Source organism: Hyaena hyaena, unplaced genomic scaffold (genome assembly GCF_003009895.1).
Source record: "Hyaena hyaena isolate Hyena2069 unplaced genomic scaffold, ASM300989v1 scaffold_18, whole genome shotgun sequence".
Lineage (NCBI taxonomy): Eukaryota > Metazoa > Chordata > Mammalia > Carnivora > Hyaenidae > Hyaena > Hyaena hyaena.
This window is the reverse complement of record NW_024080649.1, coordinates 1,716,752-1,743,007: the sequence shown is the minus strand read 5'-3', so window position 1 is coordinate 1,743,007 and position 26,256 is coordinate 1,716,752. Positions and strand designations below refer to the sequence as shown.

At 49.6% G+C, this 26,256-nt stretch overlaps 1 protein-coding gene across 3 annotated transcripts; it reads right to left on the bottom strand.

The window, feature by feature from the left end:
- Positions 1-7: 7 nt before the first annotated feature.
- PSKH1 (protein serine kinase H1) lies at positions 8-25,781 on the bottom strand. 3 transcript variants are annotated; one of them, XR_005526755.1, is made up of 5 exons: positions 25,691-25,781; positions 13,960-14,986; positions 7,837-7,943; positions 5,406-5,528; positions 2,217-2,298 (listed from the first exon to the last, which is right to left on the bottom strand). XR_005526755.1 is itself a non-coding variant. In XM_039223400.1 (4 exons), exons 2-4 carry the CDS (start codon positions 14,914-14,916, stop codon positions 2,247-2,249), a joined length of 1,116 nt encoding a protein of 371 aa, XP_039079331.1. In that variant the 5' UTR covers positions 14,917-14,986; positions 25,691-25,781; the 3' UTR covers positions 2,151-2,246. The 3 variants fall into 3 exon arrangements, 2 of the variants coding, with proteins under 2 accessions (XP_039079321.1, XP_039079331.1); XM_039223400.1 differs by lacking the exon at positions 5,406-5,528 and having other exon boundaries at positions 2,151-2,298; XM_039223390.1 differs by lacking the exons at positions 5,406-5,528; positions 7,837-7,943 and having other exon boundaries at positions 8-2,298.
- Positions 25,782-26,256: the final 475 nt, after the last annotated feature.

Here is a 26,256-nt window from a genome sequence, read left to right as displayed (position 1 = left end):
CCTGGGCTGTCAGCATGGATGGCCAGCCTTCCCTGGGGAGGGCAGCCTGTTTATTGAGTACAGAGGATACATTTACAAACTGAGTACACAAAATAAATAACTGCACATTCTCCATCCACAGTCCATGGCATAAAGGCCCAAGTCTCCAACCTCCCTCTGTCCTATCCTTAGGGCCAGGCCTATTTTGGACAAGAGAGGAAATAAATCCCCAGGGCTTCAGGCCCCCAGAGGCACTTGGGGAAGTAGAGGGAGTTCTGAGGCCACAGGGTTTGGGCTCTCTGCTGCCTTGTGCCAGGAACACTGAGGATAGAAGGAGGGGATGTTTAAGGCAGTTGGCTTGGCCCAGAGTGTTTTCTTTGGCCTTGTTTCCCACTAGAGGTGGCACATGCAGTAAGAGGAGGGCCTGGCCCAAGGCTACCCACTGGGAAAAACTGAGTGAGAGCCCGTCTCTCCCTGCTGGCAGAGGCCCTGCAGTCTAGCTGCAGCTGAAGCTGGGCCACAGCTCCTTCCCTGCCAGTGAAAGCAGCTGAGGAAGAAGGGGATTTGGGTTCCAGGCTTGTTTGTGGTGGTAGGAAGGCACCTTGACTAACATGGGGATGGTCTGGCTCAAACCTCTGGGAAAACAGCCACCCAATTCCACTCACCTCCTATAGAAGATCCCTCCAGCCTAAGATTTGGCAGGGTCCAGGCTGGACAGGTAATGCTGTGAAAGTTAGCAGGGACAGGCTGGACCAGGCAAGGCCAGCTGTGAGAAGGCCAGGGCCCCAGGCACTCAGGGTTCAGAGGCAGGTCACACAGTATGGCTAAGTTCCAACTGGAGCTGCGCAAAAGCTCAGCAGAAGGGGAGGGTTGAGCAGCCTGGGACCTTTCCTCAATACAGCAGCTCCTTCCTTCCCACTTCTTCTAGAAGATGAAGGGTGAGCATAGTGGTCACTCTTAGGCTGCCCATACTCATGCCAGACACTAGATGGCGCCTTTATGCCACTGCAGAGCCTGAAGGGAAGGGACATTGGGCAGTACCAAGGGTAGAACCAGGGTTGACCCTGGAATCTTGACGGGACTCTCCCTGGTAAGGCCCTGGCCTCTGCCTTGGCCCAGGTGCCCCCATTCCCCAGGTAGCAGCAGTGGGGCTCCCTTTAATCCCCCACAGTTGGGAAGGAGGCACCTAGGGAATAGAATGGGCATCCAAAGGGGAAAAAAAGTGATAGTGGGCTCTGCAAAGAAGGCTCTGAGAGCAGTGGGCTGGTGGGTAGGAGCTCTCCCACTGTCAGAGAGAGGTTGGAGCCTGTAGCAAGCCTGCTACCAACATGGCCACATAGTCCAGAAGGGCCAAGAGCAATGTCATGGCCCTACCACCAGAGGTTCTAGCCAGTTCTGGAGCCAGGAGGGGCCCCTGGGGGTACCACGAAAGAAGACAGATCTTGGGTGGGAGGTGGGAGACTGTTTATACTTAGCTGAGATTCCACCCAAGACACTAGCTTTGGGCCTTCCTGGGCCCTCTCACTGTGGTACACATCAGGATGCAATGGAATGCAGGGGACCAGAGATGAAGGTTCAGTGGAGGAAAGAGGGTTTCAGAAGTAACTGTCCCAAAGAGTCCTAGGACAACAGGACACCCTCTACCTGGCACAGCTTGCCTCTTTGGTCTTGGGGAAGAGCCAAGGGGTGAGGGAGCCTGAAGGCCAGGTCCTGCCCTTTCCCCAACTTTTAGCAGAGCAGTTGCCCACCAAAAGGAGCACTGGTGCCAGGCCAGGCTCCCAGTTCAGAGGGCTCACAGCTCCCCAGGCTCCCTCCACTCGATTACACCAGGCTCAGGCCCAGGATAAGGATGGAGGCTGCTGAAGGCACAGGGAAGGGGCTGGGGCCATTCACCTGCTGCCGGCCATACAGACCTATCTCCAGAGAGGGCATCAGGGCCAGATGGCACAGTGATGCACGGCCAAGCTGGGACTATGGCATGTCTGCGCTGCAGCTGACAGCTCAGCCATTGTACTGCTGCTGGTATCGCAGGTTGAGCTCCCGCAGTTCCCGCTCCCGCACACGGCGCGACTTGTTGGAGCGTGTAGAGCGGCTGGAACGCGTGGACTGGGCTGACTTGGTGCTCTGGCAGCGTGAGGAAGCACGTTTGAGGAGGTTCTGGGAGATGGAGCGGTGCAGATTCTTCATGGATGAAGAGGCTGCCATGCTCACCACCCATGGGTGCCTCAAGGCCTGCAGTGCAGTCATACGGGCGCCGGGATCCACTGTCAGCAGGCGGTCAATGAAGTCTTTGGCCAGGTTGGACACACTGGGCCAGGGCTAGAGGCCAAGGACAAGCATTAAAGCGGGAACACTCAACACCGCTCTCCCCATCCTGATGGTGCCATCACCACAGCACTTAGCACTGTCCAGCATTCCAGCACTCTCCCCCTGGAGAGAGGCACTGCTCAGCTCCTCCCAAGGACAGCATTCTGTGTGGGCCTCCCCCTTCCACCCAACACTGGCCCAGCCTAAGCAGAGGCTGTTCTCTGAGTAAGGAGTCCATCTGATAAGTAGGAGAAAGACCTGTTCCTCCCACTCCCCAAGCAGCAAACTTCTAAGATAGCTGGACTCAAAGCCTGGCTCAGGAAGGTGGTCCCTGTCAAGAGCCCCCAGGTACCCCCAAAATCACTATAACTAGGGGAGATTTAAAGAGAATGACCGAAACCTTATACTATATGCTAAGCCAGACTTAAGCTTCAAACTCTGGATGTCCGTATCAGGCCATTTAGCAGGGAACTTCCTAGTCTTTAAAGAGGAGACCCACCTCTGTCCAACTACAAAGTGATGGTGGGCAACCACTGCATTCCCCACATCAGCCTCCATATCTCAGACATGGAGAGAAAAAGAAACAATTCAAGGTAACTAGATTTCTTCATCTATCTGCTGAGAGGGCAGGAAGCTCTTGGGGGAGAGGTGGGAGCAGAGCCCTTCTTTCCAGTCTTCATGGCCTCTTTAGACCACACAGAGGCTGCCTGGCAGTGTTCTGCACTAGCCTCATTTTAGTACATTCTGTCCTCAGAGAAACTGCACAAAGCCTGCTCTGCTACATGCACCCATGGCTGCCTCATCTCAGCTACACACCAAGCAGCTGTCTGTCTCAGGGCCTCATCCTGTACAGATTGTCTTTACCTGGCTGAATTCTTAGGTTCTCAGGGTAAAGGACACTTACTCAGACTTCCTCTTAGCCCCCTGAGCTAAGCAATTATTCTAGTGATTTCAAGTTCATTGTTCATTTCCATTAGACGATGCTAAGCTGGATGAGTTCCAGTGCCTGGTGCTAGGCATACAGAGGCCCTCGAGCCCCTCTGCTGGAGGAGGGACGACACAGAACTGTTCTGAGTCACTGTATCTTCTGGAAGCACTGTGGTATGGGCTCTGATAATCCCACAGAGAAAGCAACTAGGACCTTTGCTGAGACTGCGACAGGTTTGGCCAGGATGTCAGGGGCACCATCACCCTCCTTCCTGCCAAATGAGGTCTGCCTCTTCCACTCTATAGTGCCCTTTGTCCTGGGGAACTCCTGAATTCATTCTCTAGGGGGTTCAGGAAAATTTAAGAGCCCACATTCAGGGCAACTGTATGCCCATTTAGCAAATACATTTACACACTGACTATTGCTACTCCCAGTCAGCTTCCTTGACTTCCAATTCTTCCCCCACACCCTTCCCCACTTACAAACAGGGGGTAGAGGGGGAGAACCAAAGAGAATACTCTTCTGAAGTCCTGAAGAAGGGGTGGGGGCTACTTGCAGTTGCTACCCTAACCTGATTTTTGGAAGGCAAATCTCAACTTTACTAAACTGAACTGGTGGAAAATGACAGACCACGTTACCAAACAGCCACTTAACAGGGTCCTCCTCACCAGTGTGCTAGCTCCGAGCAGTTCCTGGGGAGACAACATACCTCAGGAGGAAGGCAATCAGGGCCTCAGGATACGCAGGCAGGGAAGCCCATAAATACCTTGCTGAGAGCAGCGAGAGGGTGCAGAGTGACAGCCCTCCCACACACACAGTCTGGTCCAAGTTTCCCTGCAGGCCTGCACAGCTCAGGACTCTGCTACAGAGGCTGACGTGCAGGGTGACTGGACTACACAGTTGCCTAGTTGCTCATGGTTCAAGAAAGCCCCATGGCTTGCTGCTGTCATCTGCACATAAGAAGCCACTCTGAGGGGCCAGTCAATCTAAACCACAGACACTCGCTGCAGCCCCCGTCACTCACTTAAGTGATGGAAAGAAAGGCATAATGGGGCACCTGGCGGACAGAGCAAAACCTAGAAGCTGAACAGGTTGGGTCATGGGAATACTTGTGCTGTCCTACCAGCCTTTCGGGTCTCCAAGAAAAAGAGAAATCACTGGGAAACACACTGTGGCTAAGCTGGGCCTACTGGTGGGACAGCCCAAAGACAGAGCTGGCAGCCCAGGCTAGCCAAACAGAGCTGGGACATGGATTCTGCTTGTGCCCCCTTGGGCCAACCAAGAGAGAAGAGGGACAACTCCTCTGATGACAAAATAAACAGTGGTGAAGCTGGACTCACAAGCCAGGAACCTAAACACGGATGGGTCAGAGACACCCCCAACATCCATACCCAGCCAGACCAAGGCCCCCTGCAGTTCCACGCAAGTTCACTGAGACGGGCCTCTCACCGGACCCATCCTGTGGGCTTAAGCATTTTCATCTCCAGAATGACACACGCTCACACCAGGCATCAATCCCTGCTGCTCGCCGAGCAGCCAGCCTGTTAGTGACAAAAGCGAGCCAGATTGATCTGCGCCTTCTGCTCCCCCAGACGCTTGCCTCCCCAATTACTGTGTACACGCAGCCGTGTGCAGAATGCCGATGAACTCATTCGTCTAAGGGCCAACCCAGCCCTCCCCAGCAGGCCCTATCTCGCCCCATATTTCAGGAGCTGTAAGCAGCTGGACCAGGTGGGTCTCCCAAGTCAATGTGACTTAAGCCATCCTGACCCAATCTGTGCCAGTGGCACTCGGCCTAACCCTCGCACCCTGAGGAACTTGTAGTGGGAAGTCAGGAGGCCAAAAGCAGGAAAATACTGGTCCTCAACCCAGCCCACTGACAGTGAGACAGGGACTCAGGCTGCCCTTCAGAGCAGTGGGGCCCTGGGAGTGCTGCCGAGGCCTCCAACAGCACTCAGCAAGGAAAAGCAAGGCTTTCCACACTCACCCAAGGCCATGCTTCTGGCCAAGTCCAACTGAGTACCTCCTAAGAAAGCTTTCAATACTCACAGAGCAACCCTGCACTGACAGACTATGACCTAACTGGCTGGGTAGTAGCACTGTAAGCATGAGAAAAAGAATAATGATAAATAGTCAGGCCTTTCAGTTATCATAGCTCTAACTGCTGGCTCTGGGTAAACAGAACTCTCACCTCAGTAAACCTGGAGTCAGGTCAGGGACACATGTGAGGCACAGGTGGCTGACAGAAGGGACAGGCCCCATGTACTACCTGGCCAGTCTCCCAGAGGCTTCCACCGTTTTCTGGACTGACCTGCTGGAGTATGGGGCACGGAAGGGAATGTTAAATGTCAGTGTGCCTGCCTCTAGACTAAGGTCTCCCTCTGCTGTGGAAGCAGAGGGCAGCTTCAATACCCAGGGTGAGAGCCTACACTGTCCTTTCCACGAACCTCTTATGAGCTGTGTGGGTGAAGGGCTGGGTGCTGTCCCGAAAGGATAAGGAGAGACTGGAGGAGGGGGGACATCACCTCCACCCTGTTTCTGACCATCAAGCTGGTTGTCCTTTTCCCTCATCTGGGGCCCCCAGAGTCCTCATCCCCATGCAGTTAGGGTAGGGTGTCTACCTTTTTTTTTTTTTTAAAGTAAGCTCTGGACCCAACCTGGAGCTTAAACTCATGACCCCAAGATCAAGAGTCATGTGCTCTCCTGAGTCAGCCAGGCGCCCCTAGGTTATCTACTCTTGACATTATAACAGCAGAGAAGCTAAAAAGGGATAGATGGAACTCTCCCATGAGCACTTCCTTACCAATGTCACCTTCCTTATCCCCTGCTTCTGGGGGACCAGTCACTCCTCAGCAGCAGAATCCAACATTCCCTTTAAAGGGAAGCATGCAATCAGAAAGGGCTTTCCAGTCCAGCTGAAGGTGAACTTTCCTCCTCCCCAGCCCCTTTTACTTGCTCTAGCTTTAATGTCCCAGGGCCTGGGAAGAACACTGCCCAGGTCACTACCAGTGATTTTACCTTAAGCCAAAGGGCTAAAGGAACAAAGGATGAAGCCAGCTCTCTGGCCTAGACTGCTGAGAAAAGAGAAAGCTACTTCCTTCCAGCAGCAAACCCAGCTCCCAGGGCTTGCCCTAGACTCCCTCTGGCAGGGAGGCCTGACCACTCTCAAGTGAGGGGAAAGAAAGGCCTGGCTTCTGGATGGCATCTGGGTGATGAATTAAAACACCAGGTTGAAAGCCCAGAGATGCCATTCTAAGTCTACTTTCTCTGTGCAACCTTAGAGAAAACAAGCCTCCTCATTTTTAATATGAAGGAGCAGGGGGCACCTGGGTGGCTCAGTTGGTTAAGCATCTGACTCTTGGCTTCAGCTCAGGTCAGAATCTCATAATTTGTGAGTTTGAGCCCCATGTCAGGCTCTGCACTGGCAGCACGGAGCCTGCTTGGGATTCTCTCTCTCTCTCTCTCTCTCTCTCTCTCTCTCTCTCCCTCCCCTCACCTCTCTGCTCCTCCCCCACTTGTGCCCTCTCGCTCGCTCTCTCTCTCTCTCTCTCTCTCTCCCTCAAAATAAATAAACTTAGGGGCACCTGGGTGGCTCAGTCGGTTAGCCAGGTCATGATCTCATAGTTCGTAAGTTCGAGCCCTGCCATCAGCCTTTGTGCTGATAGCTGAGAGCACGGAGCCTGCTTCAGATTCTATGTCTCCTTCTCTCTCTGCACCTCCCCTGCTCCCATACTCTCTCTGTCTCTCAAAAATAAACAAACATTAAAAAAATGTTTTAATAGGGGCGCCTGGGTGGCTTAGTCGGTTAAGCGTCCAACTTTCGCTTAGGTCATGACCTCGCGGTTCGTGGGTTCGAGCCCCGCGTCGGGCTCTGTGCAGACTGCCAGCTCAGAGCCTGGAGCCAGTTTCGGGGTCTGTATCTCCCTCTCTCTCTGGCCCTCCCCTGCTCACGCTGTCTCTCTCTCTCTCCTAGAAATAAATAAAAAATATTTTTAAAAAAATGTTTTAATAAAAATAAAAATAAATAAATAAATAAATAAATTTAAAAAATATATGAAGGATCAAATGCAATGGATTTTTAAGTGTTTGCCAGTTGCTAAAGTCCTGGATTCTAAGAAGACGGTTTCCCAGCTTTCTTCCTCACTTGGCTGCACATAAGAAACAGAAGCATAGCATCTAACATTTAAGTGGCCTTGACCTCTTGACCTCTATAGGTTCTTTACTAGGCCATGGTGGCTCAGGAAGGTTCCCTGGCAGAGGAGGTAGCCTCACCAAAGAGCTGCTGGAGCTGCTAGGGGAAGGAAGGGTGGAAAAAAGCCTGGGCTTTGCTCCCATGACTCAATCTTCCCTCAGCTTTGTCTCAGGATATATTTTCAGACCCAGTATTCCCACCCCCAAAGGCCTCTTTCCTGTACTTACGTGGGCCTGAACAAGAGCAGAGAAAAGAGCACGTTTCTGGGAAGTGGAGCTTTGGGTTTACTCAGGAGAGCAGAACTATTAGTACGACAAGAACAGCACACTCTGATGTTGCCCACAAGGCAAAGTATTTTGAAAAATTCAGCAGAGCTAGACACAGTGTGGCAGGGGAGCCAGCAACCCCTTCCTCTGATCAAGACACTCACCATCTTGGTGCCTGGGCTTCCAGACCAAACAGAATCCACCACCCTGGGACCTGGCAGGGGATAGGTGGGGGCTGAGCATCAGGAAAGAGGACCTTAGGGGAGAGAGCCTGAGGGGAGAAAAAGAAGGAAGATAATAGAATTTTAGAAAGACATAGAGAATGAAGATAAAATTAAACAAGAAAAGGCGTGACAACTTAAAGGTTAGTAAAGCTGTGTTTTGAAACTTGAGATAAGTAACAAATGAAATCCTGGGGGTGCCTGGGTGGCTCAGTCAGTTAAGGATCCTGACTCTTGGTTTCAGCTCAGGTTATTATCTCACAGTCCATGATCGAGTCCCACGTTGGGCCCTGCGCTGGCAGCCTGGAGCCTGTTTCAGATTCTGTGTCTCCCTCTCATTCTCTGCCCCTCCCCTGCTCACACACTCTCCCTAATATAATAAACATTAAAAAAATAAAAAACATGGAGTGCCTGGGTGGCTCAGTCGGTAAGTGTCTGACTCGATCTCAACTCAAGTCTCAATCTCAAAGTCCTGTGAGTTCGAGACCCTTATGGGGCTCCTAAAAAAAATAAAACACAAACATACAAACACAACAACTTCCTCCCATTCTAATATCTGAGACAGTTTGCAGCCCTGGTGGCTATTAGCACATCACCCACACTGAGACCTGTGTCCTTGAACCCTGGGTACACAGGACTTGGACAACATAGGATGGCAGGATGAGTGAAGAGATGAAGGAGACTTCTGTTCCAAGCTGGAGAGGACATACTGGAGCAAAGCTCAGATCTGGGCACCACGCTTGCTCTGGGAGGCAGGTGAACTGAGGCCAGGCAGGCATGCATGAGAAAAGTGACCTTGTGAGATGGGAAAACTGACCAAGGAAGGAGTGTGGAGAGGCATGGCCGGTGGGAGTGGTTGGACCAGGTCATATTTAGCCATCCCATCCACCTGCAAGTATGCTCCTCACTTAGTGGGGGCAGGAGGGGATGAGTGTGGGAGGCCGTCAGCGGATTTAAAGAGGTCAGATCGTGGGAGAGACAACAGCCGTGGCAGCTCCCACAGGAACTCAAGAGCCTAGAAGCGACAGGGCCTGTGAGCGGGCAGAGCTATCCAGGTGGAGACAGACAATGAGAAGAGCAGGAGGGAGGGGATGGATGGCACACCAGGCACTGCTCCAAACACAACCCACGATATACCCCTTTGTTGGAGAGGCCTCGGCGGGGCCGGGGGTGGAAAACGAGTGATGACAGGAGGATCTGACCCTAGGTTAACAAGAAGCTGGAGGTGGTCAGGAGGTAGGAATGGCTGAATGCAGTAATGTGGGAGATGGGCGTCTGTTTCTGCCACACAGGAGAGAACTGCTCTCTGGTGACTGTGTAACCAGGGCAGCAGTGGCAGAGGGAAGCCTAGAGGACAGAGTTCCAGGGAGCTTAGTGGTGGACCCGGGGTGGCGCAGGAGGGGATGCTGCCCCTCTCCACTCCAAGCCTGTCTCCTGCCCCCACCAGGAGGAAGCTACCCCTGCCTTCCTGCAAGAGGTCTCCAAGCACAGTGACCAGTGAGGGTCCAGTCCCTCACCTAGTGAGCCAAATCAGACCACCTTCCAGGGACCTGTCAGGGATCTGGACTGCCAGCGTCTGCTCTTACAGTAAAGGAGGACGAATTCTCTGTTGAATACTTACTGTGGACCAGGAGATGTGGTGAAGTAGGGACAGCCCTTCCAGAGGGATCTCTCCTGTACAGGTATGGGGGCATCATGGGATCCTGACACCGAGCCAGCACCATCACCCAGCTCTTGGCACCCAACAGCCACCAGCAGAGAAGCAAGGAGGAAGGGCTTAGAGATACCTCACAGCAAAGAATTCTAAATCAATGTGTGTTCCCTTATGCTGTCAGCTATTGAGACAGGCATGGAAAAGCCATCCCCTTACTCTGGGAGCAGGAGGCAGCAAAAGAAGAGTGATGAACTGACGGCCCATCACAGCCCCCATCCACACTGGAGGTGGGAACGTGAGGCAGTTAAAGGCAGCCAGCAGAATCCAAGCATGAGCCTGGAAACATGCCATCTGCCTCCTTGCATCTCATCTGCTGCCTGCACACAACATCCAGTCTCCAGCTCTTCCACACCCCTGGGGAGATACTCCCCATGGTTCTGGGCCAAGGCCCCATCCCTACGCAGCTGGCTGCTCCCTATCACTGCATATGAACCAGGCTGCACAATCAGCCCTCTCACAGGCACCGACCCCCTTCACCTACAGAGCAACAGGACATGGCATGTCCTCCATACCTCCTTTTATCTTCAATATCCCAGGGCTGAATGACAAGTGTTAGAGTCATTTAAAGAAGCAGGAAAGTGAATATGAACTCTGGCTCTGACCACTCATCCTATTGCAGGGCTATGAGAACTACAAGATGGTCCAATTCACGCACCTGAGCGCCTGCCCCATGGTACTATGTGGATGGGTAGTCAGACTGCTGCCCAGAGACCATCCCTGAAAAGCCACTTCCCTCCGACAAAATCCCCCAGGGAGTGGCATGCTGGGCCTGCAAGTGGCCTTCCTTTCCCACCAAGATTCTGTCCCTTGCCTGGCAGCACTTACTCTCTGAACAAGGCACTCTTTGAGAACCTTTACCGCAGGCCCCCTGTTCATGGGACAGTCACTTGGACTTGCCTACAGCTCAGAAACTGCCCAAGTACAGGGCGACAATTAAAGGCTGCCAAATGAGGCAGACAGCAAAGCTGCGGATGGTACCATTTTGCCATCAGTCCCATAAGAGCCTCTCCATCTGTCCTTACTCTAGGAATAGAACTCTTGACAAAAGCAATAACATTAGGCTGGCAACATCACATTTTGTGTCAAGTCAATCACAGAATCTCCAAGTCAGTGGACCGTAACAGTCCTCTAGTATGGGCCTGACAGATGATGATTCACTTTTTGTGTCACTCCTTTAGAAATAACTGCTCCAGCCCTTCTGGAATCTCTCACGACAAGAAGCTCCCTCTTTCTCGGTGGCTCTTTTGTCTTTAGCCTGCTCTCACACTCAACACAGGCCTTCCCACATCTGGCCAACATGTGTCTCCCATCATTTCCAATATGACCCTGGCTTAGCCCTCTCCACTCTGGCACCTCTGGTTCCCAAAGAAAATGCAGATTTCTCTTCTCAAAACTATCTGTCACAGCCGGCTCCTTCCCAGCATTCCCTCCTCTTCCAAGACTCCCACAGCTGCTTCTAAGCAGGTCTGGTCATAGACTACTAGACACAGGTCCAGCAGGCTCTTCACTTCTTCCTGGAGTCCAGCCCCCAGAAGAGGGGGCTGCCCTATCTGTCTGCCAGCCACTTTTGGGTCCTTTCCCAGGGAATCACCAACCACCGGTGTTTCCCTCAGGAGAAGCCAGGAGAAAGTACTGGGAACATGTGTACTGATACTAGGAACATGTGTACTGATACACATGCTGTCTTCAAGGACCTTACAGGCCTGAGAGGAGAGATGTCGACAGACAATAGCCCAAGAAAGTGCTGAAACAAAGACTCCAGCAACATGCTGAGGCATGTATTTCAGGAAACAGAGACTGTGGGGATGGAAAGGCCAAGAACTCTGACACCAAGATGGCCTGGGTTCAAATCCCAGGCCTGCCACCCTCTAGCTGTGAGACTACGGATAAGTTACTTAGCCTCACTAGCTTCAATTTCCTCATCTGTAAAACAGGGGATTACATCCACCTGGCAGTGCTATTGTGATTAAACATGTTGGATACAGAACCCCTAGCACTGTGTCCGGTACTCAGTGGGCACGACACGGCACTATTCTTAATGTTTATTCTTAATTTTTGAATTGAACCTTTCAGAGCTGGTCAAATTTCTACGGCCAACAATGGGAAGAGAGGGAAAAGCCTGAGCAAGAGCTTAGCATGCAGAGTGAATAGAGCAAACATCTTGGGCCTATGGTGTGTAGAAAATGGGGCAGAGAGTGGGGCAGGGTCATGGCCTGAGTTCGAGCCCCACATTGCGCTTTGCACTGACAATGCAGCATCTGCTTAGGATTCTCTCTCCTTCTTTCTGCCCCTCCCCCGCTCACTCTGTCTCTCTCTCAAAAATATATATAAAAATATACATATATTTTTAAAGTTTTTATTTATTTCTGAGAGAGAGACAGCATGAGCAGGGGAGGGTCAGAGAGAGAGGGAGACACAGAATCTGAAACAGGCTCCAGGCTCTGAGCTGGCTGTCAGCAGAGCCCGATGCGGGGCTTGAACCCACGAACCATGAAATCATTATCTGAGCCGAAGTCGGACCCTTACCCTACTGAGCCACTCAGACGCCCCTAAAAATATATGTATATTTTATTTTATTTTATTTATTTATTTTTTTTAGTATTTTTATTTATTTCTAGGAGAGAGAGAGACAGCGTGAGCAGGGGAGGGTCAGAGAGAGAGGGAGACACAGACTCTGAAATAGGCTCCAGGCTCTGAGCTGGCTGTCAGCACAGAGCCCGATGCGGGGCTCGAACCCACGAACCGCGAGATCATGACCTAAGCGAAAGTCGGACACTTAACCGACTAAGCCACCCAGGCGCCCCAATATATGTATATTTTAAAGATGAAGGTTTTCCTCCCTTCCTCACACAACTTTGACACGTGACCTGGAAATCCCCTAGGGAATGCCAGCCCCCATCCTCACAGAAGTCCTTGACTGACCCCACGACCATGTCTGGAAGCTGACAGGAAATCTGATAGAGCACAGACATCAAGCACTAAAGACAAAGTGACAAGAGGCTTTGGGGTGACTTCTATAGGAAATGCTGCTCTCGGCCAGTTGACTGGGGCCAGAGAGGGCCCAGTCCAAAGTCCCTGGAAGGAAAGCTGGGTTTTAGAAGGAAGTTGATCCCAGAGCTCCTGCCCCTCCATGTGGGCTGTTCAGGAGGCATGGACGGCAGTCAGCAGGCCCAAGCCTGAGGCAAACACTGTGGGAAGCACTCTGCAGGGGCACTCAGGGAGGGTCCCTCACTGCCTTGGCAGAATCCTGTTGTCCTGCAAAGCTTACTTCACCTCCCATTTAGACCATCACATATTTTTTTATTCACAACCTTCCCGAACCCACCATTATGCTTGTAGTACCTGCTGGTGCCTATGGTCAGCCTCCTCTCCTACCCAGTCAGCCTCCTGCCTAAGGACCAACCAACTCTTTTCTTTTTGTGCAACTTCCTTCAGCTCCCACCAGTACTGAAGTCTAAAAGACTTTTTCAGGTATCAGGGCAATCCGTGGATCCAAAGACACAAACTGCTGGTTGAATCTGGCCTGCAGGTTAGTATTTGTTGGCACCACAAGATACTACTTAAATATGTGAATGGAATTCCAACATTTTAAGATCAAATTTTCCGGCTTCTCTTTAAAAAACTAGAACGTCTGGGTTCACAGAATCCTCTGGGCTGTGTGGCAAAACTGGGCAGAGATGAGCAGCAGCAGCTCCTTTAGACAAGGCGTGGTCAAGTTAGCTTGTCCAGGTCCCCGCGGAGCAGACGTTGCGGCTGCCCTGCCCCACATGCTCCAGCCCACCTCTGAGCTCACCGGCGGCTGCGGTGCTCCTGTGCATGTGGATAGCTCCCAGTGTCAGTGCCTGCATCTCCCTGCTTCTTTGCCTGAGGATTTTCTCCAGCAGTAGCTGGCATTCAGGACAGCCCGGAAGTGCCAGGGATTTAATGTCCCACCCCTAATAAATTCTCGACTCATATAGGAGTCAGTGGATTAAAACCCACCTGCCTTCTTATCCCTCAGTGGTACAATTCTGAGGCATGTTCCATGTGATTAACCTAAAGGTCCCCAGTAGGAGTTCCAGTGGCCCCCCAGAGGCAGTCTACTCCTTCATATGCCTTTTACTGGCTTCCTCCCTTTCTGCCTTATCTTCTCCACCCTTCACCTGTGCTTACTGGAATCATATCCCAATTAAATTATCTGCTCCCAAGTCTCAGGGCTCACTTTTGGGGAAACTCAAACGGAGATACCCTACTATTCTCTACCTGCCTGGCCCCATGAACATGGCCCTCCAAGCACATCCTTCTGATCAAGAGTTGCAAGATATCCCCCCACCCAGGGGCCTCCCAACATCCCTGGGACAGGGCAGACTCACCTCCCCCGAGTAACTGTACTTGCCCCTGAGGATTTGCCGGTACAGCCTGGTACGGTTGTCATCCTCAAAGGGCATGGTGCCACTGAGCAGGATGTAGGCAATGACACCCAGGGCCCACATGTCAACTGAGTTGGTATAGGGCTTGCGGACCAGGACCTCGGGAGCAATGTACTCGGGTGTGCCACAGGTGGTCTTCATCAGGCAGTCATCCCCCTTCTTGCGGGCACTGGCCAGGCCGAAATCAGTGATGATGATCTTGGAGTCAGTGCCTGGGTGGTAGTAAAGCAGATTCTCAGGCTTGAGGTCTCGGTGTGTGATGCCCAGTGCATGCAGATATCGGACACCGTCCAGCACCATCTGCAGTACCCGTGTGGCATCACGTTCAGTGAAAGAACCCTTGGCGATGATGCGATCAAAGAGCTCTCCACCAGTTGCCAGCTCCATCACCATGTACACACGCTCCTGCGTCTCAAACACCTCCACGAGCTGGATGATGTTGGCATGACGCACCCGGCGCAGCACACGCAGCTCTGACTCACATACCTCTCGCCCTTCCCGGTACTTGGTCTCAATCATCTTGATGGCATATGGCTGCCGGGTTGCACGGTGCTCCACGCGTACCACTCGGCTGAAACTGCCTCGGCCAATCAGGGCTTTGATGTCATATTTAGCTGTCACACGTGGGTCAAACTTAGCCCTGTACTTAGCCACCCTGGCCCTACGTGGTGGTTCTGAGGGAGGCTCTGTGTGGCCGGCAGTGGGGGCACCAGGGCAGGGGTTTGCACACTGACTGGCTGCTGGGAACCCAGCTTTGAGAGCACCAACACTGTCCACCTCTGTGATGAAGTGCTTGTACACATCACTCTTGGTGCCACTGAAGGGCTCCACCTTCTTGACGAGATCCAGTTGGACATCCTTTGGCGGCTCAGGAAGGACCTTGCTTGTCCCACAGCCCATCACGGACACAGGGGCATCCTCTCCAGCGAGGTTGGCAGGACCTGCTCTGGAGGCAGTGCCCCGTCTACACCTATGTAGACAGAAGAAAGGGCAAGTTAACATAGCCAGGGATAGCTCTGAAAGGATAGCAGCCACCCTCCTCACCCATTCTCCCTTGCCCCTCAATAAATGTAGCCTGAAGACCTGATTCTAATATGTGGTTCCCTGAAAGGGAGGATGGCGTTGGCCCCTGAGTGCTCAGTGGAGGGTCCAGATGAAAGGCTGGGTATGAGCTTCATGGTCCTGACTTACAACTCCCTGGATCTGATTCTCATGCTGCTTTCCAACCCCATATGAGGGGCAGGAATATGCATCAGGCTCAGCGGTCACTGCCCCCACCCTCCTCCCTCTATCTGGGCTCCTTATCCTAGCTGAAATTCTATGTTTTTTTAAATGTTAAAATCATTCCTCTTATTACTCTGACTCATCTTTTCTGAAACGGAGGTGTGGGATGTTTGAAGCCTGTTCTCCAACACTATCAGGGCTCAGAAAGCTGCTTCTTCAAGGTGTCCCTCAGGGATATCTTTCCTGCCCTCTAGCCTCTTGCAGAGGTTGATTCCTTCCTACAACCGCTGCCACCACTACCATCACTGCCCTGGTTCTCTGCCCTAACCTTATTCTTTTCTAGGTGGTTCCCATTACTGTGCTAATGTACCATCTTCACATGGCAGTTTAACACCCTGTTCCAGGGCCTTCTGCTTCCCCAATTTACCACACCGATGGCTGAAAAGCCACACAATCCCAAGGCTGGCTGAAGTCAAACCCTGTGAACGTAGGACCACAAACCTTAGCACGTTGCCACCAGGTAGCCACCAAACTAGGCTGGGCTTCATTCAAGAGACAAAGGGGACCATGAGCTTGGAAAGGACACTAACACTTTCACCTAGATGTGACTCAGGCTGTGGATCAGAATACTCTGCTTCCTTGGGATGAGGATCCAAGAGCTTCTCTATTTGCTTTCTGGACAGAGATGTTCCAACCATTAACACCCTGTGTCTGGTAAGGCCTGGATAAGGTAAAGTGCTGAAGTACTGCTTTCCAGAAGTCACTTCTACCCTGACCATCCTCCTCTAAGTCTATCTGGGGGCCCCATGGGTGAAAGAAGAGGGCTGAGAATTTCCTATTGATGATGTCATACAGAATAAGGAGTAAAATTATCAAATCAGATCAAACATTTATTATATACTGTAAAGGAATATACAGCTTTTCCCCCTTCCTATGTAAGAAAATAAACAGTTTTCCCTACAGTGTATTTCTTCACTCTGTGTGTCTCCTCTACCTTCACAGACAATACTTCACTTCCTCTTAAAAATTTTGTTTAATGTTTATTTTTGAGAGAGAAAGAGAGACAGAGCATGAGCAGGGGAGGGGCAGAGAGAGAGATACACACACAAAATCCAAAGCAGGCTCCAGGCTCTGAGCTGTCAGCACAGAGCCTGACGCAGGGCTCAAACTCATGATCTGAGAGTTCATGACCTGAGCGGAAGTCGGACGCTTAACCAACTGAGCCACCCAGGTGCCCTGAGAATACTTCACTTTTTAAAAAAAAATTTTATGTCTTTATATTTTATTTTGAGAGAGAGAGACAGAGAGACAGAGAGCAAGCAGGGGAAGGGCAGAGAGGGAGGGAGACACAAAATCCAAAGCAAGCTCCAGACTTTGAGCTGTCAGCACAGAGCCAGACACAGGGCTTGAACCCAAGGTCTGTGAGATAATGACCTGAGCCTAAGTCGGACACTTAACCGACTGAGCTACCCAGGCACCCCAAGAATACTTTACCTTTGACACCTCTGATCACATGTGTGGAGTCCCCACACCAAGCAATTCTGTAACGCCAGTCAGATGTCCTACAATTTAACTCAATTCTGACAGTGTCTATCCAAAGGTAGCGTCAGATCCCACAGGTTAAGGGTTCAGTCCCTTAAGACTGAACAAGCCTAGGTTACAAGCCTAGGTTACAAGCTGTCTCTATCTCTCTCTCAAAAACAAATAAAACATTAAAACAAAATTTTTTTAATGTTTTATTTATTTCTAGGAGAGAGAGAGAGACAGTGTGAGCAGGGGAGGGTCAGAGAGCGAAGGAGTCACAGACTCTGAAACAGGCTCCAGGCTCTGAGCTGGCAGTCAGCACAGAGCCCGACGCGGGGCTCGAACCCACGAACCGCGAGATCATGACCTAAGCGAAAGTCAGACGCTTAACCGACTAAGCCACCCAGGCGCCCCATAAAACATTAAAACAATTTTAAGTTATTTAAAAAAAAAAATTGAAAAGTCACCTCATTAGAACAAAAAAAAAAAAAAAACACACTCCTATCACCCAAGAAATTGAAAGGGTTTCAGGAACCCGCATCAGGAACTAGAGTCAAAAACTAAATATTAGAATAACAGATGCTCCTTATGCTCTTATCACTTAGGAAATTACAAGGTTTTCAGAAGCCCTGTGCCAGGAACTGGGGGCAGACACCCATATATATCTTTGTATACCTCACAAACATCTACTAGGTACTAGGGATTTGGGAATGAGTAAGATGTGGTCCAATGTAGATTATATTTTAACACACACACACAGACACAAAAGCAAAACCTGACCACTAAAGTCACAGTGCAAATAAATAAAAAAGCATAAAAACAGACCATTTAAATATAGCGTGTTAGGCTTGAGAAACAACAGTAGACATGAGTGACACAGGGGTTAAGGAAAGCTTCCTGGAGGACGTGACCCCCACACTGAATTTAAAGTAAGGATGAGTCAGGTGAGAAAACGTGGGAATGGTGTTTCAGGCAGAGAGCACAACATACTCAAAGATTTAGAGCCCCAGAGTAATACCCTGTGCCTGGGAACGGGCAGTTTGGTGGTATGAAGACAAGACTGGGGGCAGGGAGGGTTGAAGTTCTCGAAGCAGCAGGAACCAGGTTGTGGAGAGCAGCACAAGTTAGGGAAAGGAACCAAGACGTTCCAGGGAGGTGACTGGAGCTACCAAAGAGTTTACAAAGAAAGAGAGGCAATCAATCTGTTTAGAAAGAAGTGTCAGGCTGAACTGAAGGAGGGTCAGTGTAGATTAAAAGGGCCAGAGAGGAGGGTGGTGGCCCAGATGGCAGGGTGGAATGGAGAGGTGTCAGCAGGAGAACTGATAAGGACTGAAAGCTAGATATAAAGAGTGAAAGGAAGGAGAGAGGGGAGCACTGTAGTCCCTTGCTTGGGCTCCAGAGCAAGAGTCAGCAGCATACCAGGAGGGGCAGGTTTGGGAAACAATGGGAAAAGATCAGTTTTGGGGGTGTTGCAGTACACGTGTGGAACATCCATAGGACATTTACTGTGGGTCACTGGAAGTAGATTCTGACATTTGAAAAGAATCAGCATAAGAGATTCCATGACTGACCATGGGTGGTGCTATGAGCTTAGGGGCAACATCTACCCCTACCTCCTCCCTACCCCCAAGAAGCCAGCGATGATTCCATCAAAGGCAGTGGAGGGAGACCTGCGCAAGCAGGTTTTGCTGTGGCAACTTGGGCATCACACAGAATCCATAGATGCCACCAGATTCCAGTGAGCCAAGGGCCTGCTTCTAAGGTGGTGATACTGCCCAGTGTGGCTAACTCTTTCAAGGAACAAGCTCATCACTGAAACACACCCCAGACCTCGATTATCAATTGATCCATCAGATAAAAAGGAAGAATCTGAAGACCACAGACTGAGAGCTCAGATTTTAATCAGCATGTTTATATGACTCTCAGTAGAATGAGGTGTATCTTTCCTCACATGAGGGGGAACAATTTCTCCATTAATACAACAATCATCCACATTTGCTGCAGTTCTCACCCAAATGCCAAGGAGATCCCACATAGTAGCCTAGGAAATCATGTTTAAACAAAGGCATTTAGAAACAAGCTTCTTTTTCACAGAGGCTAAAGGTTAGACTGTGGGCAGAATTCTGCAGATTCATCTATTCTTTCAAGGAAAACACAAGACTCTCAACGGAGTAAAGAGCTGCAGCTCAGGAAAAGGATAGTTCTTGGGCCACGTTTCCTGAGGCACAATACAGTGCCCTGAGCCCCAAGACCACTGGTAAGGAATGTCTACCACCATTCAGAGAGAGGACAAAATGGCACAGGTGACAAAGCACGGCCACTCAGATGTCTTCTCCTCGGTGAGGCAGAATCCTAGATCCACAAAATAAATAAATGTTTCCAGGTACATGCACTGGGTATTTTTGTTTAATTGTGCACATCTAATCTGGTCCTGATGAGAAAAAGTAAGGTGTACAAAAGAAAAAGCCTGACTTCTCACTTTAAACAAATCAAGAATACACAGGGATCTCAAATCAGCAGTAAGTGAGCCAAGGATTATCTTCTCTGACCTTCCTTCTTCCTTCCTAGGACATAGTTTCTCCCACATTTGTTCCAATTAGAAACTCTTCAAAGATAAGCTGATGCTGGTACTCCACCCTCCCAAGTACAGATGAAGAGCAGAGAACAGAGGCTGCTAGCTTGGGGGGATTGCAACGGCCAACAGCCTCCAGGTGATCACAGCTGCTCACACTCACTCCAGTCACATCTGTACAATTCTCATTCTGCAGAGGTCAGATGAAAAGGCAAACAGGGACAGGGAAGGCATCTGACAAAACTTCCGGGAATAAGGGCAGAGTGTTTGCCTGCCCCCAGCTCTCCTGTGTAGCCCCCAGCACAGTGACCAGGGTATGAGACAAGACTCAGGAGGTCACACCTCACCAGCTATCACAAGTCATTCTTACCTTGTGGGACACCAATCCTAACACATCTTACAAAAAGAACTGAACTCTCTAGAGTCGGCCTACACACCCTCAATTCCCAGCCTCCTTCCAAGCACTCCTCAAGGAGGGCCAGCATGTTGGATAGAGTGTGGTAGTGGACATGAACATTCAGCACTAGTGTCCTAATACTCTACAGAAATCACAGGCCAAGAAAACCAGAAACTTGTCCACAGCCACTTAAGATGGTGACTGCCAAGGAAGGACCTAAATCTCCTGGCTCTCCACCCAGGGCTCCCTCCATCACAAGGGAGACTTGGGAAGTGCCTGGAGCTCAGCAGAGGTCACAAGGTCAAGGCCTTGATCCTTCCTCATAACACTCTGCTAATGAATCAACAAACCTTTACTCAGGACCTTTACTGAAGGATCTATATTATGAAACCTCCATTCCAAGTACAGTCTGGGTCACACCGTTGTTCACTGCTGTACTCTAGACTGCCTGAGAACACTAGAGTTGTCAGCCCCTTGAAGGAAGAGGCCACTTCTCGGATTTCTAGAACTCTCTGGAACTCAGCAAAGTGCTGAGCTCAGAGCAGGGATGTATGTTTGCTAACAATGAGTGAAAGGTGGACTGGCTCTTGGGATTCTATTTGCTGCAAGGCAACAATCCCAGAACGTCCGAAATTTTCAAGTGGCAGGAAGAGCCCACATTGGTGCTCTTTTGGTGCCTGTGTAGATGTCCTCAACGACAAAGGAAACTGGAGCTCTCAGGTCTGTTTGAGTCTTACAGATTTTTAATTGAACCCCAAATCAAGTTTGTCCACAAGCTGCCAAATCTGACCCCATGGGAGAGAGGGGGCAGGGCCTACAATGGATCCTGAAACAATTTCCTGGCCATAGAAGCCAAGTGTGTGGCTGTGTCCAAGGCAGGGGCCCATAGGCACTCAGCCCTCTCCAGTAACAACCCCTAAGATTGTTCTCCACAGAAAAGCTTCACAACCTTTCACCTGTAAAAGGCTACGCTCTATATTATATTTTGAAAGACTAGCTATCAAAATGAAGTAGGCAGTAATCTCCCAGTAATCCCAGAAATAAGAAACTACTAAACAACACTTCTAACCATCGTGGGGCAAGCAGAGACACCAGGCAAAAGCACTGGTCACTTTAGATGAAAACTCCCAAAGAAGGACCTCTGCAACCTTAGGAGGAGATGAGCTATGTGATTCTGCTTTTTGAAACTGGGAAACTGACACTGCATCTAGCAATTCCACTTTCAGAAATAATGCTATAAAACCACTTGCATGAGTATGCAAAGGAATATTTGTACAAGGAAGTTCATGGCAAAGTTCTTCATAATAATGAAAAAATAGAAATGATCCAATATCCATCAGTAAGAGAATAATTAAAGACCCATTCATACAATGGAATGCTCTGAAGCTGCTGAAATGAATTAGGTAAATCCATATATACTGACAAAGAAAGACACCAGTCACTTTTATTGAATGGCTTCATGCCAGGATCCGTATGCGTGATGTAGTAAGTAGTTTAAAATAGTATCTGAAGCATATATCCAATGAGGGGGTTAAAAAAATATATAGACATATATGTAGAAAAAATATCCTAGAAACGTAAAGGAGAAACTTGACAGTGATTGCCTCTAGGGTGTGTAAATGTGAAAGGAACGGAAGGAAGGAAGGAAGGAAGGAAATAGGGGAGGGAGGCAGACAGGCTTTCACTTCTCATTTTACATTATTTCTGTGATGCTATTTTTTTTTAAGTAAGCTCTATACCCAATGTGAGTCTTGAACTCATGACCCTGAAATCAAGAGTTACACGCTCTACTGACTAAGCCAGCCAGATGCCCCAGCTATTTTTTAAAATTATCACTACATATTACATTTTTAATGTTAACAAAAATATATATTGTAGAAATGTACAGACTATTACATGAAATTTTTAAAGTGCCAGAGGCACTTGTGGGGATGAGCACTGAGTGTTATGTGGAAACTAATTTGACAATAACCTATTTGTAAAAAAAGCAAAATAAATAAATAAATAAATAAAAAATAAAAGTTAAAAAATAAATAAATAAATAAAGTGCCAGAGGAATATACACCAAATTATATACAGGTCGTCTTGAACTCACGACCCTAACATCCAGAGTCACCTGCTCTACAGACTGGGCCAGCCAGACACCCTTGCTTTAACTTTTAATATTATTTCCTAATAAAAACTGTTATGACTTCTTTTTTTGTTTGTTTTAAGTGGGCTCCATGCCCAGCCCACACAAGGCTTGAACTCACGACCCTAAGATCAAGACCAGAGCTGAGAGCAAGACCTGGACCCTTAACCAACTGAGCCACCCAGGCGCATTGATTTATTTTTTAGAATATAGTAACTGAGGACACCACTTCTCAAGGACTCCAGCTAGGCACCACTGCTTTACATGGTAATAATTCGTGGGCAGAGACTCCTGCCTTAGGGCTAGGAGGAGAAAGTTCAAAAGTTTGCTGTGTCCTCATTTAATCATGACCCCAGCTCCATCTCAGACATCCCACCCACTGGCCATCCCATCATCAGATATACAGACTCCAGCAATGTACCTGGGATTCTCCTTTCAAAATCCCAAAGTTAAACCCACAAATATTTACTGAGCTCATTGCTGTGGGCCAGGAGCTCTGCCAGAAGCTGTGATGGACAAAAAGAAGGCTGCCATAATCTCTGCTCTCAAGGAACTTACAGCACAGATGATCCCACATCAAGAGTCCCTCTTATGATGCCCTGTGAGGCCACTTCAAGACTGGCAGCCTGAAAGGGGGCTCTCTGAGATAATTTTCCTCCACAAAATGAAAACTACATTTTTCTACTTTAGCATCATATAAGACACCATGACAATAGAAGGCTGTCCCAAGAATTAGCTCAGTGGTGACCTAGCCAACACAAATCCACTAACTATGCACTGAGTAAGATTCTTGGAAGGAAAGGGATTTCAAACAAATAAATCTCTAGCTCTCAACAAGCAGAATTGCTTCCATTCTTCCAGGGCTGTACTTCTCAAATAATTCTCTGTGCACCCTGGCACTGAGGTGGGACAGCTGTTCTCAGCTATCTGGAAGCTTAAGGGTCAGCACTTTGGCACACCTACAGCCCATTCATATCATACAGTTGGGAAGCTCTGAAAAGGCTAAAAATGCCCACATATCATGTGAACACTTGTAAAGTAAAACAGAAGGCCAAACCAAAGTCTCACTCATTTTTTTTTTTCTAGGAGAAAGAGAGAGACAGCGTGAGCAGGGGAGGGTCAGAGAGAGAGGGAGATACAGAATCTGAAACAGGCTCCAGGCTCTGAGCTGGCTGTCAGCACAGAGCCCGATGTGGGCCTCGAACCCACAAACCATGAGATCATGACCTGAGCCAAAGTCTGATGTTCACTCAACCGACTGAGCCACCCAGGCGCCCCTAAAGTCTCACTCATTTAACTATAAACTTGTGACTGATAGAGATCCCCAGTATCTATTTCACATTCCAGAGACAGGATCTTCCAGGGTATTCCATCCCAAGTGAGGTGCAACTCTAGCTTAGTGTCAGGGGCAAACAGGTTTCCTGACAGTTGCACTTTCTCTAGCTCATTTATACAACTTAAGAAGTTCAGGAATTGCAATTAAACAGGGAGAAAGTGATTACGCAACAAATCTACCCTCTAATGAGTCAGCATTCCAAATCTCTTCTAGGGGAAAGACCAACTGCAACTGCCCTGAATACAAGCACAGTTTTGTCAGAGCTTTCCTTGATAAGCAGAAATTATCTTGAGGATATCACATAAAGCAGCTTCCTACATGAGGCTCAATTTGAAGAGCAAACAGGCTTCCTGAGATCTTTTTGATAAGGGATACACTCTGGGAGAACAGCCATTAGTAACAACAATGGCTTCCATTTCTTGAGTTCCCACTGTGTTAAGCATCTTATATGCACTCTCACTCTTCTGCGCAACCACACACAGTAGGCATGATTACTGCTATTTTGGGATGTGCAAAGTGTGACTTCACTGACCTCAAGATCTCACAAACACCAGGGGCGCCTGGGTGGCTTAGTCGGTTAAGCGTCCGACTTTCGCTTAGGTCATGATCTCGCAGTTCGTGGGTTCGAGCCCCGCGTAGGGCTCTGTGCTGACTGCCAGCTCAGAGCCTGGAGCCTGTTTCAGTCTGTGACTCCCTCTCTCTCTGACCTTCCCCTGCTCATGCTCTCTCTTTCTCTCTCCTAGAAATAAATAAAACATTAAAAAAAAAAAGATCTCACAAACACCAAGAACTACTACAAACTACTCAAGCAAATCATACTGCCTCCCCAAAGTACAGGCAAAGAGACTGTAACAGGAGTCCATATGGCACAGTGACCCCTTCCCAGTGGACAAAGAAAACCCAACAGTTTCCTAGTGCAATGACAAAGATGTTCAACTAGAGAGCAAAGTCACCTGAAGTGTTGTTGGGTTTTTTTTTTCAAAATACAGTTTCCTACCAGATTCCAGATATTCTGAATCAAAATATCAGAGAGTGAGACTCTTGAATTCGTATCTTGAAAAATTACCCCAAGAGATTGTAGATCATCAAAGCTGACAAGGCTGCACCACCTACCACATGCATCCATGTGCATGTGCAAACAGGAGATACACATTTGTTGTGCTCATCTCAGATCGTGGCCCTGAACAGGGGCTCAATAAAATAGCTGAATCTGGTTCTAAAACCAACAACCTACCCTAGTCCATTCAGCTTTTACTTTAGACAAGGCACAGAGCCAGACACTCAGATGCAGACAGGAGACCCACACCCACCATCACAGGACAGCACATGATCTATTCAACAGTAGTCACATGAATAAAAGTAGGGAGGAGCCAATGGTTACTTGTAAAACATGGGAGGCTTTTCCAAGGAAAGGCCATCTAGGATAGATTTTCAAGGACAGATGTAAATTTTCCATTCTGGTGGTTGGGCGTGGGGTAAAGAAGAATTTTCAAAATGTATTAAAAATACAAAAATTGAAAAGTATCAAAGTATTATAACACAGCTCAGGGGGCGCCTGGGTGGCTCAGTCGGTTAAGTGTCCGACTTCGGCTCAGGTCATCATCTCCCGGTTCGTGGGTTTGAGCCCCGCGTTGAGCTCTGTGCTGACAGCTAGCTCAGAGCCTGGAGCCTGCTTTGGATTCTGTATCTCCCTCTCTCTCTGACCCTCCCCTGCTCACGCTGTCTCTCTCTCTCAGAAATAAATAAAACATTTAAAAAAAATTTAATTAAACACTGAGCTCAGAACGTAGAAGGGCCCAGGTGTTGACTTCCGGGTTAGGCCTCTACCAGATTAGGAAGAACCCTGAATGCCTTGCTATTGAAGCTAGGACCTCATCCTGTAGGCACCAGGGATCCAGTTTCAGGTAGTGAAGGACTTATTCAAATTTTCAGATGGGAATTATCGCTTCAGTAGCTTCGTGGAGAGGAGTGAGCGTGGGGAGCTGGGCTTCCCGTTATAAACTGAAGGATGATGACTTGCGGAGCAGGCAACCCGGTCAGGCTCAGGCCTGCTTTTTCCCAGGCTGAACACAGAAGCGACTAGCGCTGCCTCGACAGCTCCTAGCATTCAGTCGAAAAGACGGAGTGTGAAGTAGGTGCCGGACACGAAACAGCCGTGAGGACAACCTGCTTAGTTCACCGTGACCGACGCCGGCTGGCTGAACAGCAGGCAGAGCAGCTGACCACGTCCACCAGGCCCACATAGCCCCAGACACCGGGGCCACCCAGCACAGCAGCACGTTTCAAGACCAGTCCAGCCTCGTACACCGGGGATCCCAAGCAGCCATCGCCTGGCCTGTTCCCCAGTCCCGTAGGCCCCTGCACACTGGGCTCCTGCCGAGGGCTACGACCTGGGCAGGGATAGGCCCAGTGCGCCAGGAAGCGACCGTAGCCGCAGGTCGTCAGCCCCTCCCGCCCGTCGGGCCGTCGCCCTGCGCCGTGCCGCCTCACCTAGCACGGGCGGCGGGGTCTTCGGCGTCTCGGCGGCTGTGTTGACCCTCTCCGGACAGCGGACAGGGTCGCCGCCGCCGCCATCCTCAGGCGTCAGCGTCGTGACATCATCACAGCGCGCGCTTTACGCCAAAACAAACTCAGGCCGCCCCTGAGGCGAGGAGAGGGCGGACCCTCGGGAGAGCCCAGCAACGCGCATAGCGCCCCTCCCAGCGTGGCCTGCCAATCAACGACTTCGGGGTCGGGACTTACTCTCTCCTGGACGGTTGAGTCAAGTTAACCCTTAAAGTAGCTCGACCTTAGGCACCGAGAGGTACCTAGGGAGGAAGGGAGAAAAGTGTCAAAAATTTCTTGTTAGGGAAGAAGGGTGCTCTGTAGTGCGAGGCTGGGGACGTAGTGCGTTTCAACAGAGGTATCTGAGGTGCCTCTGGAACTCCGCTAAGGATCGTTTTAAATTTCATTAACAAATAAAAGAATTATAACTACAATTAAAGTAATTTAGGCACTCAGAAGTGTTAAATTTGGCTTTCATCACAGTGGATTTGAAAATGATTAACTTGAGGATT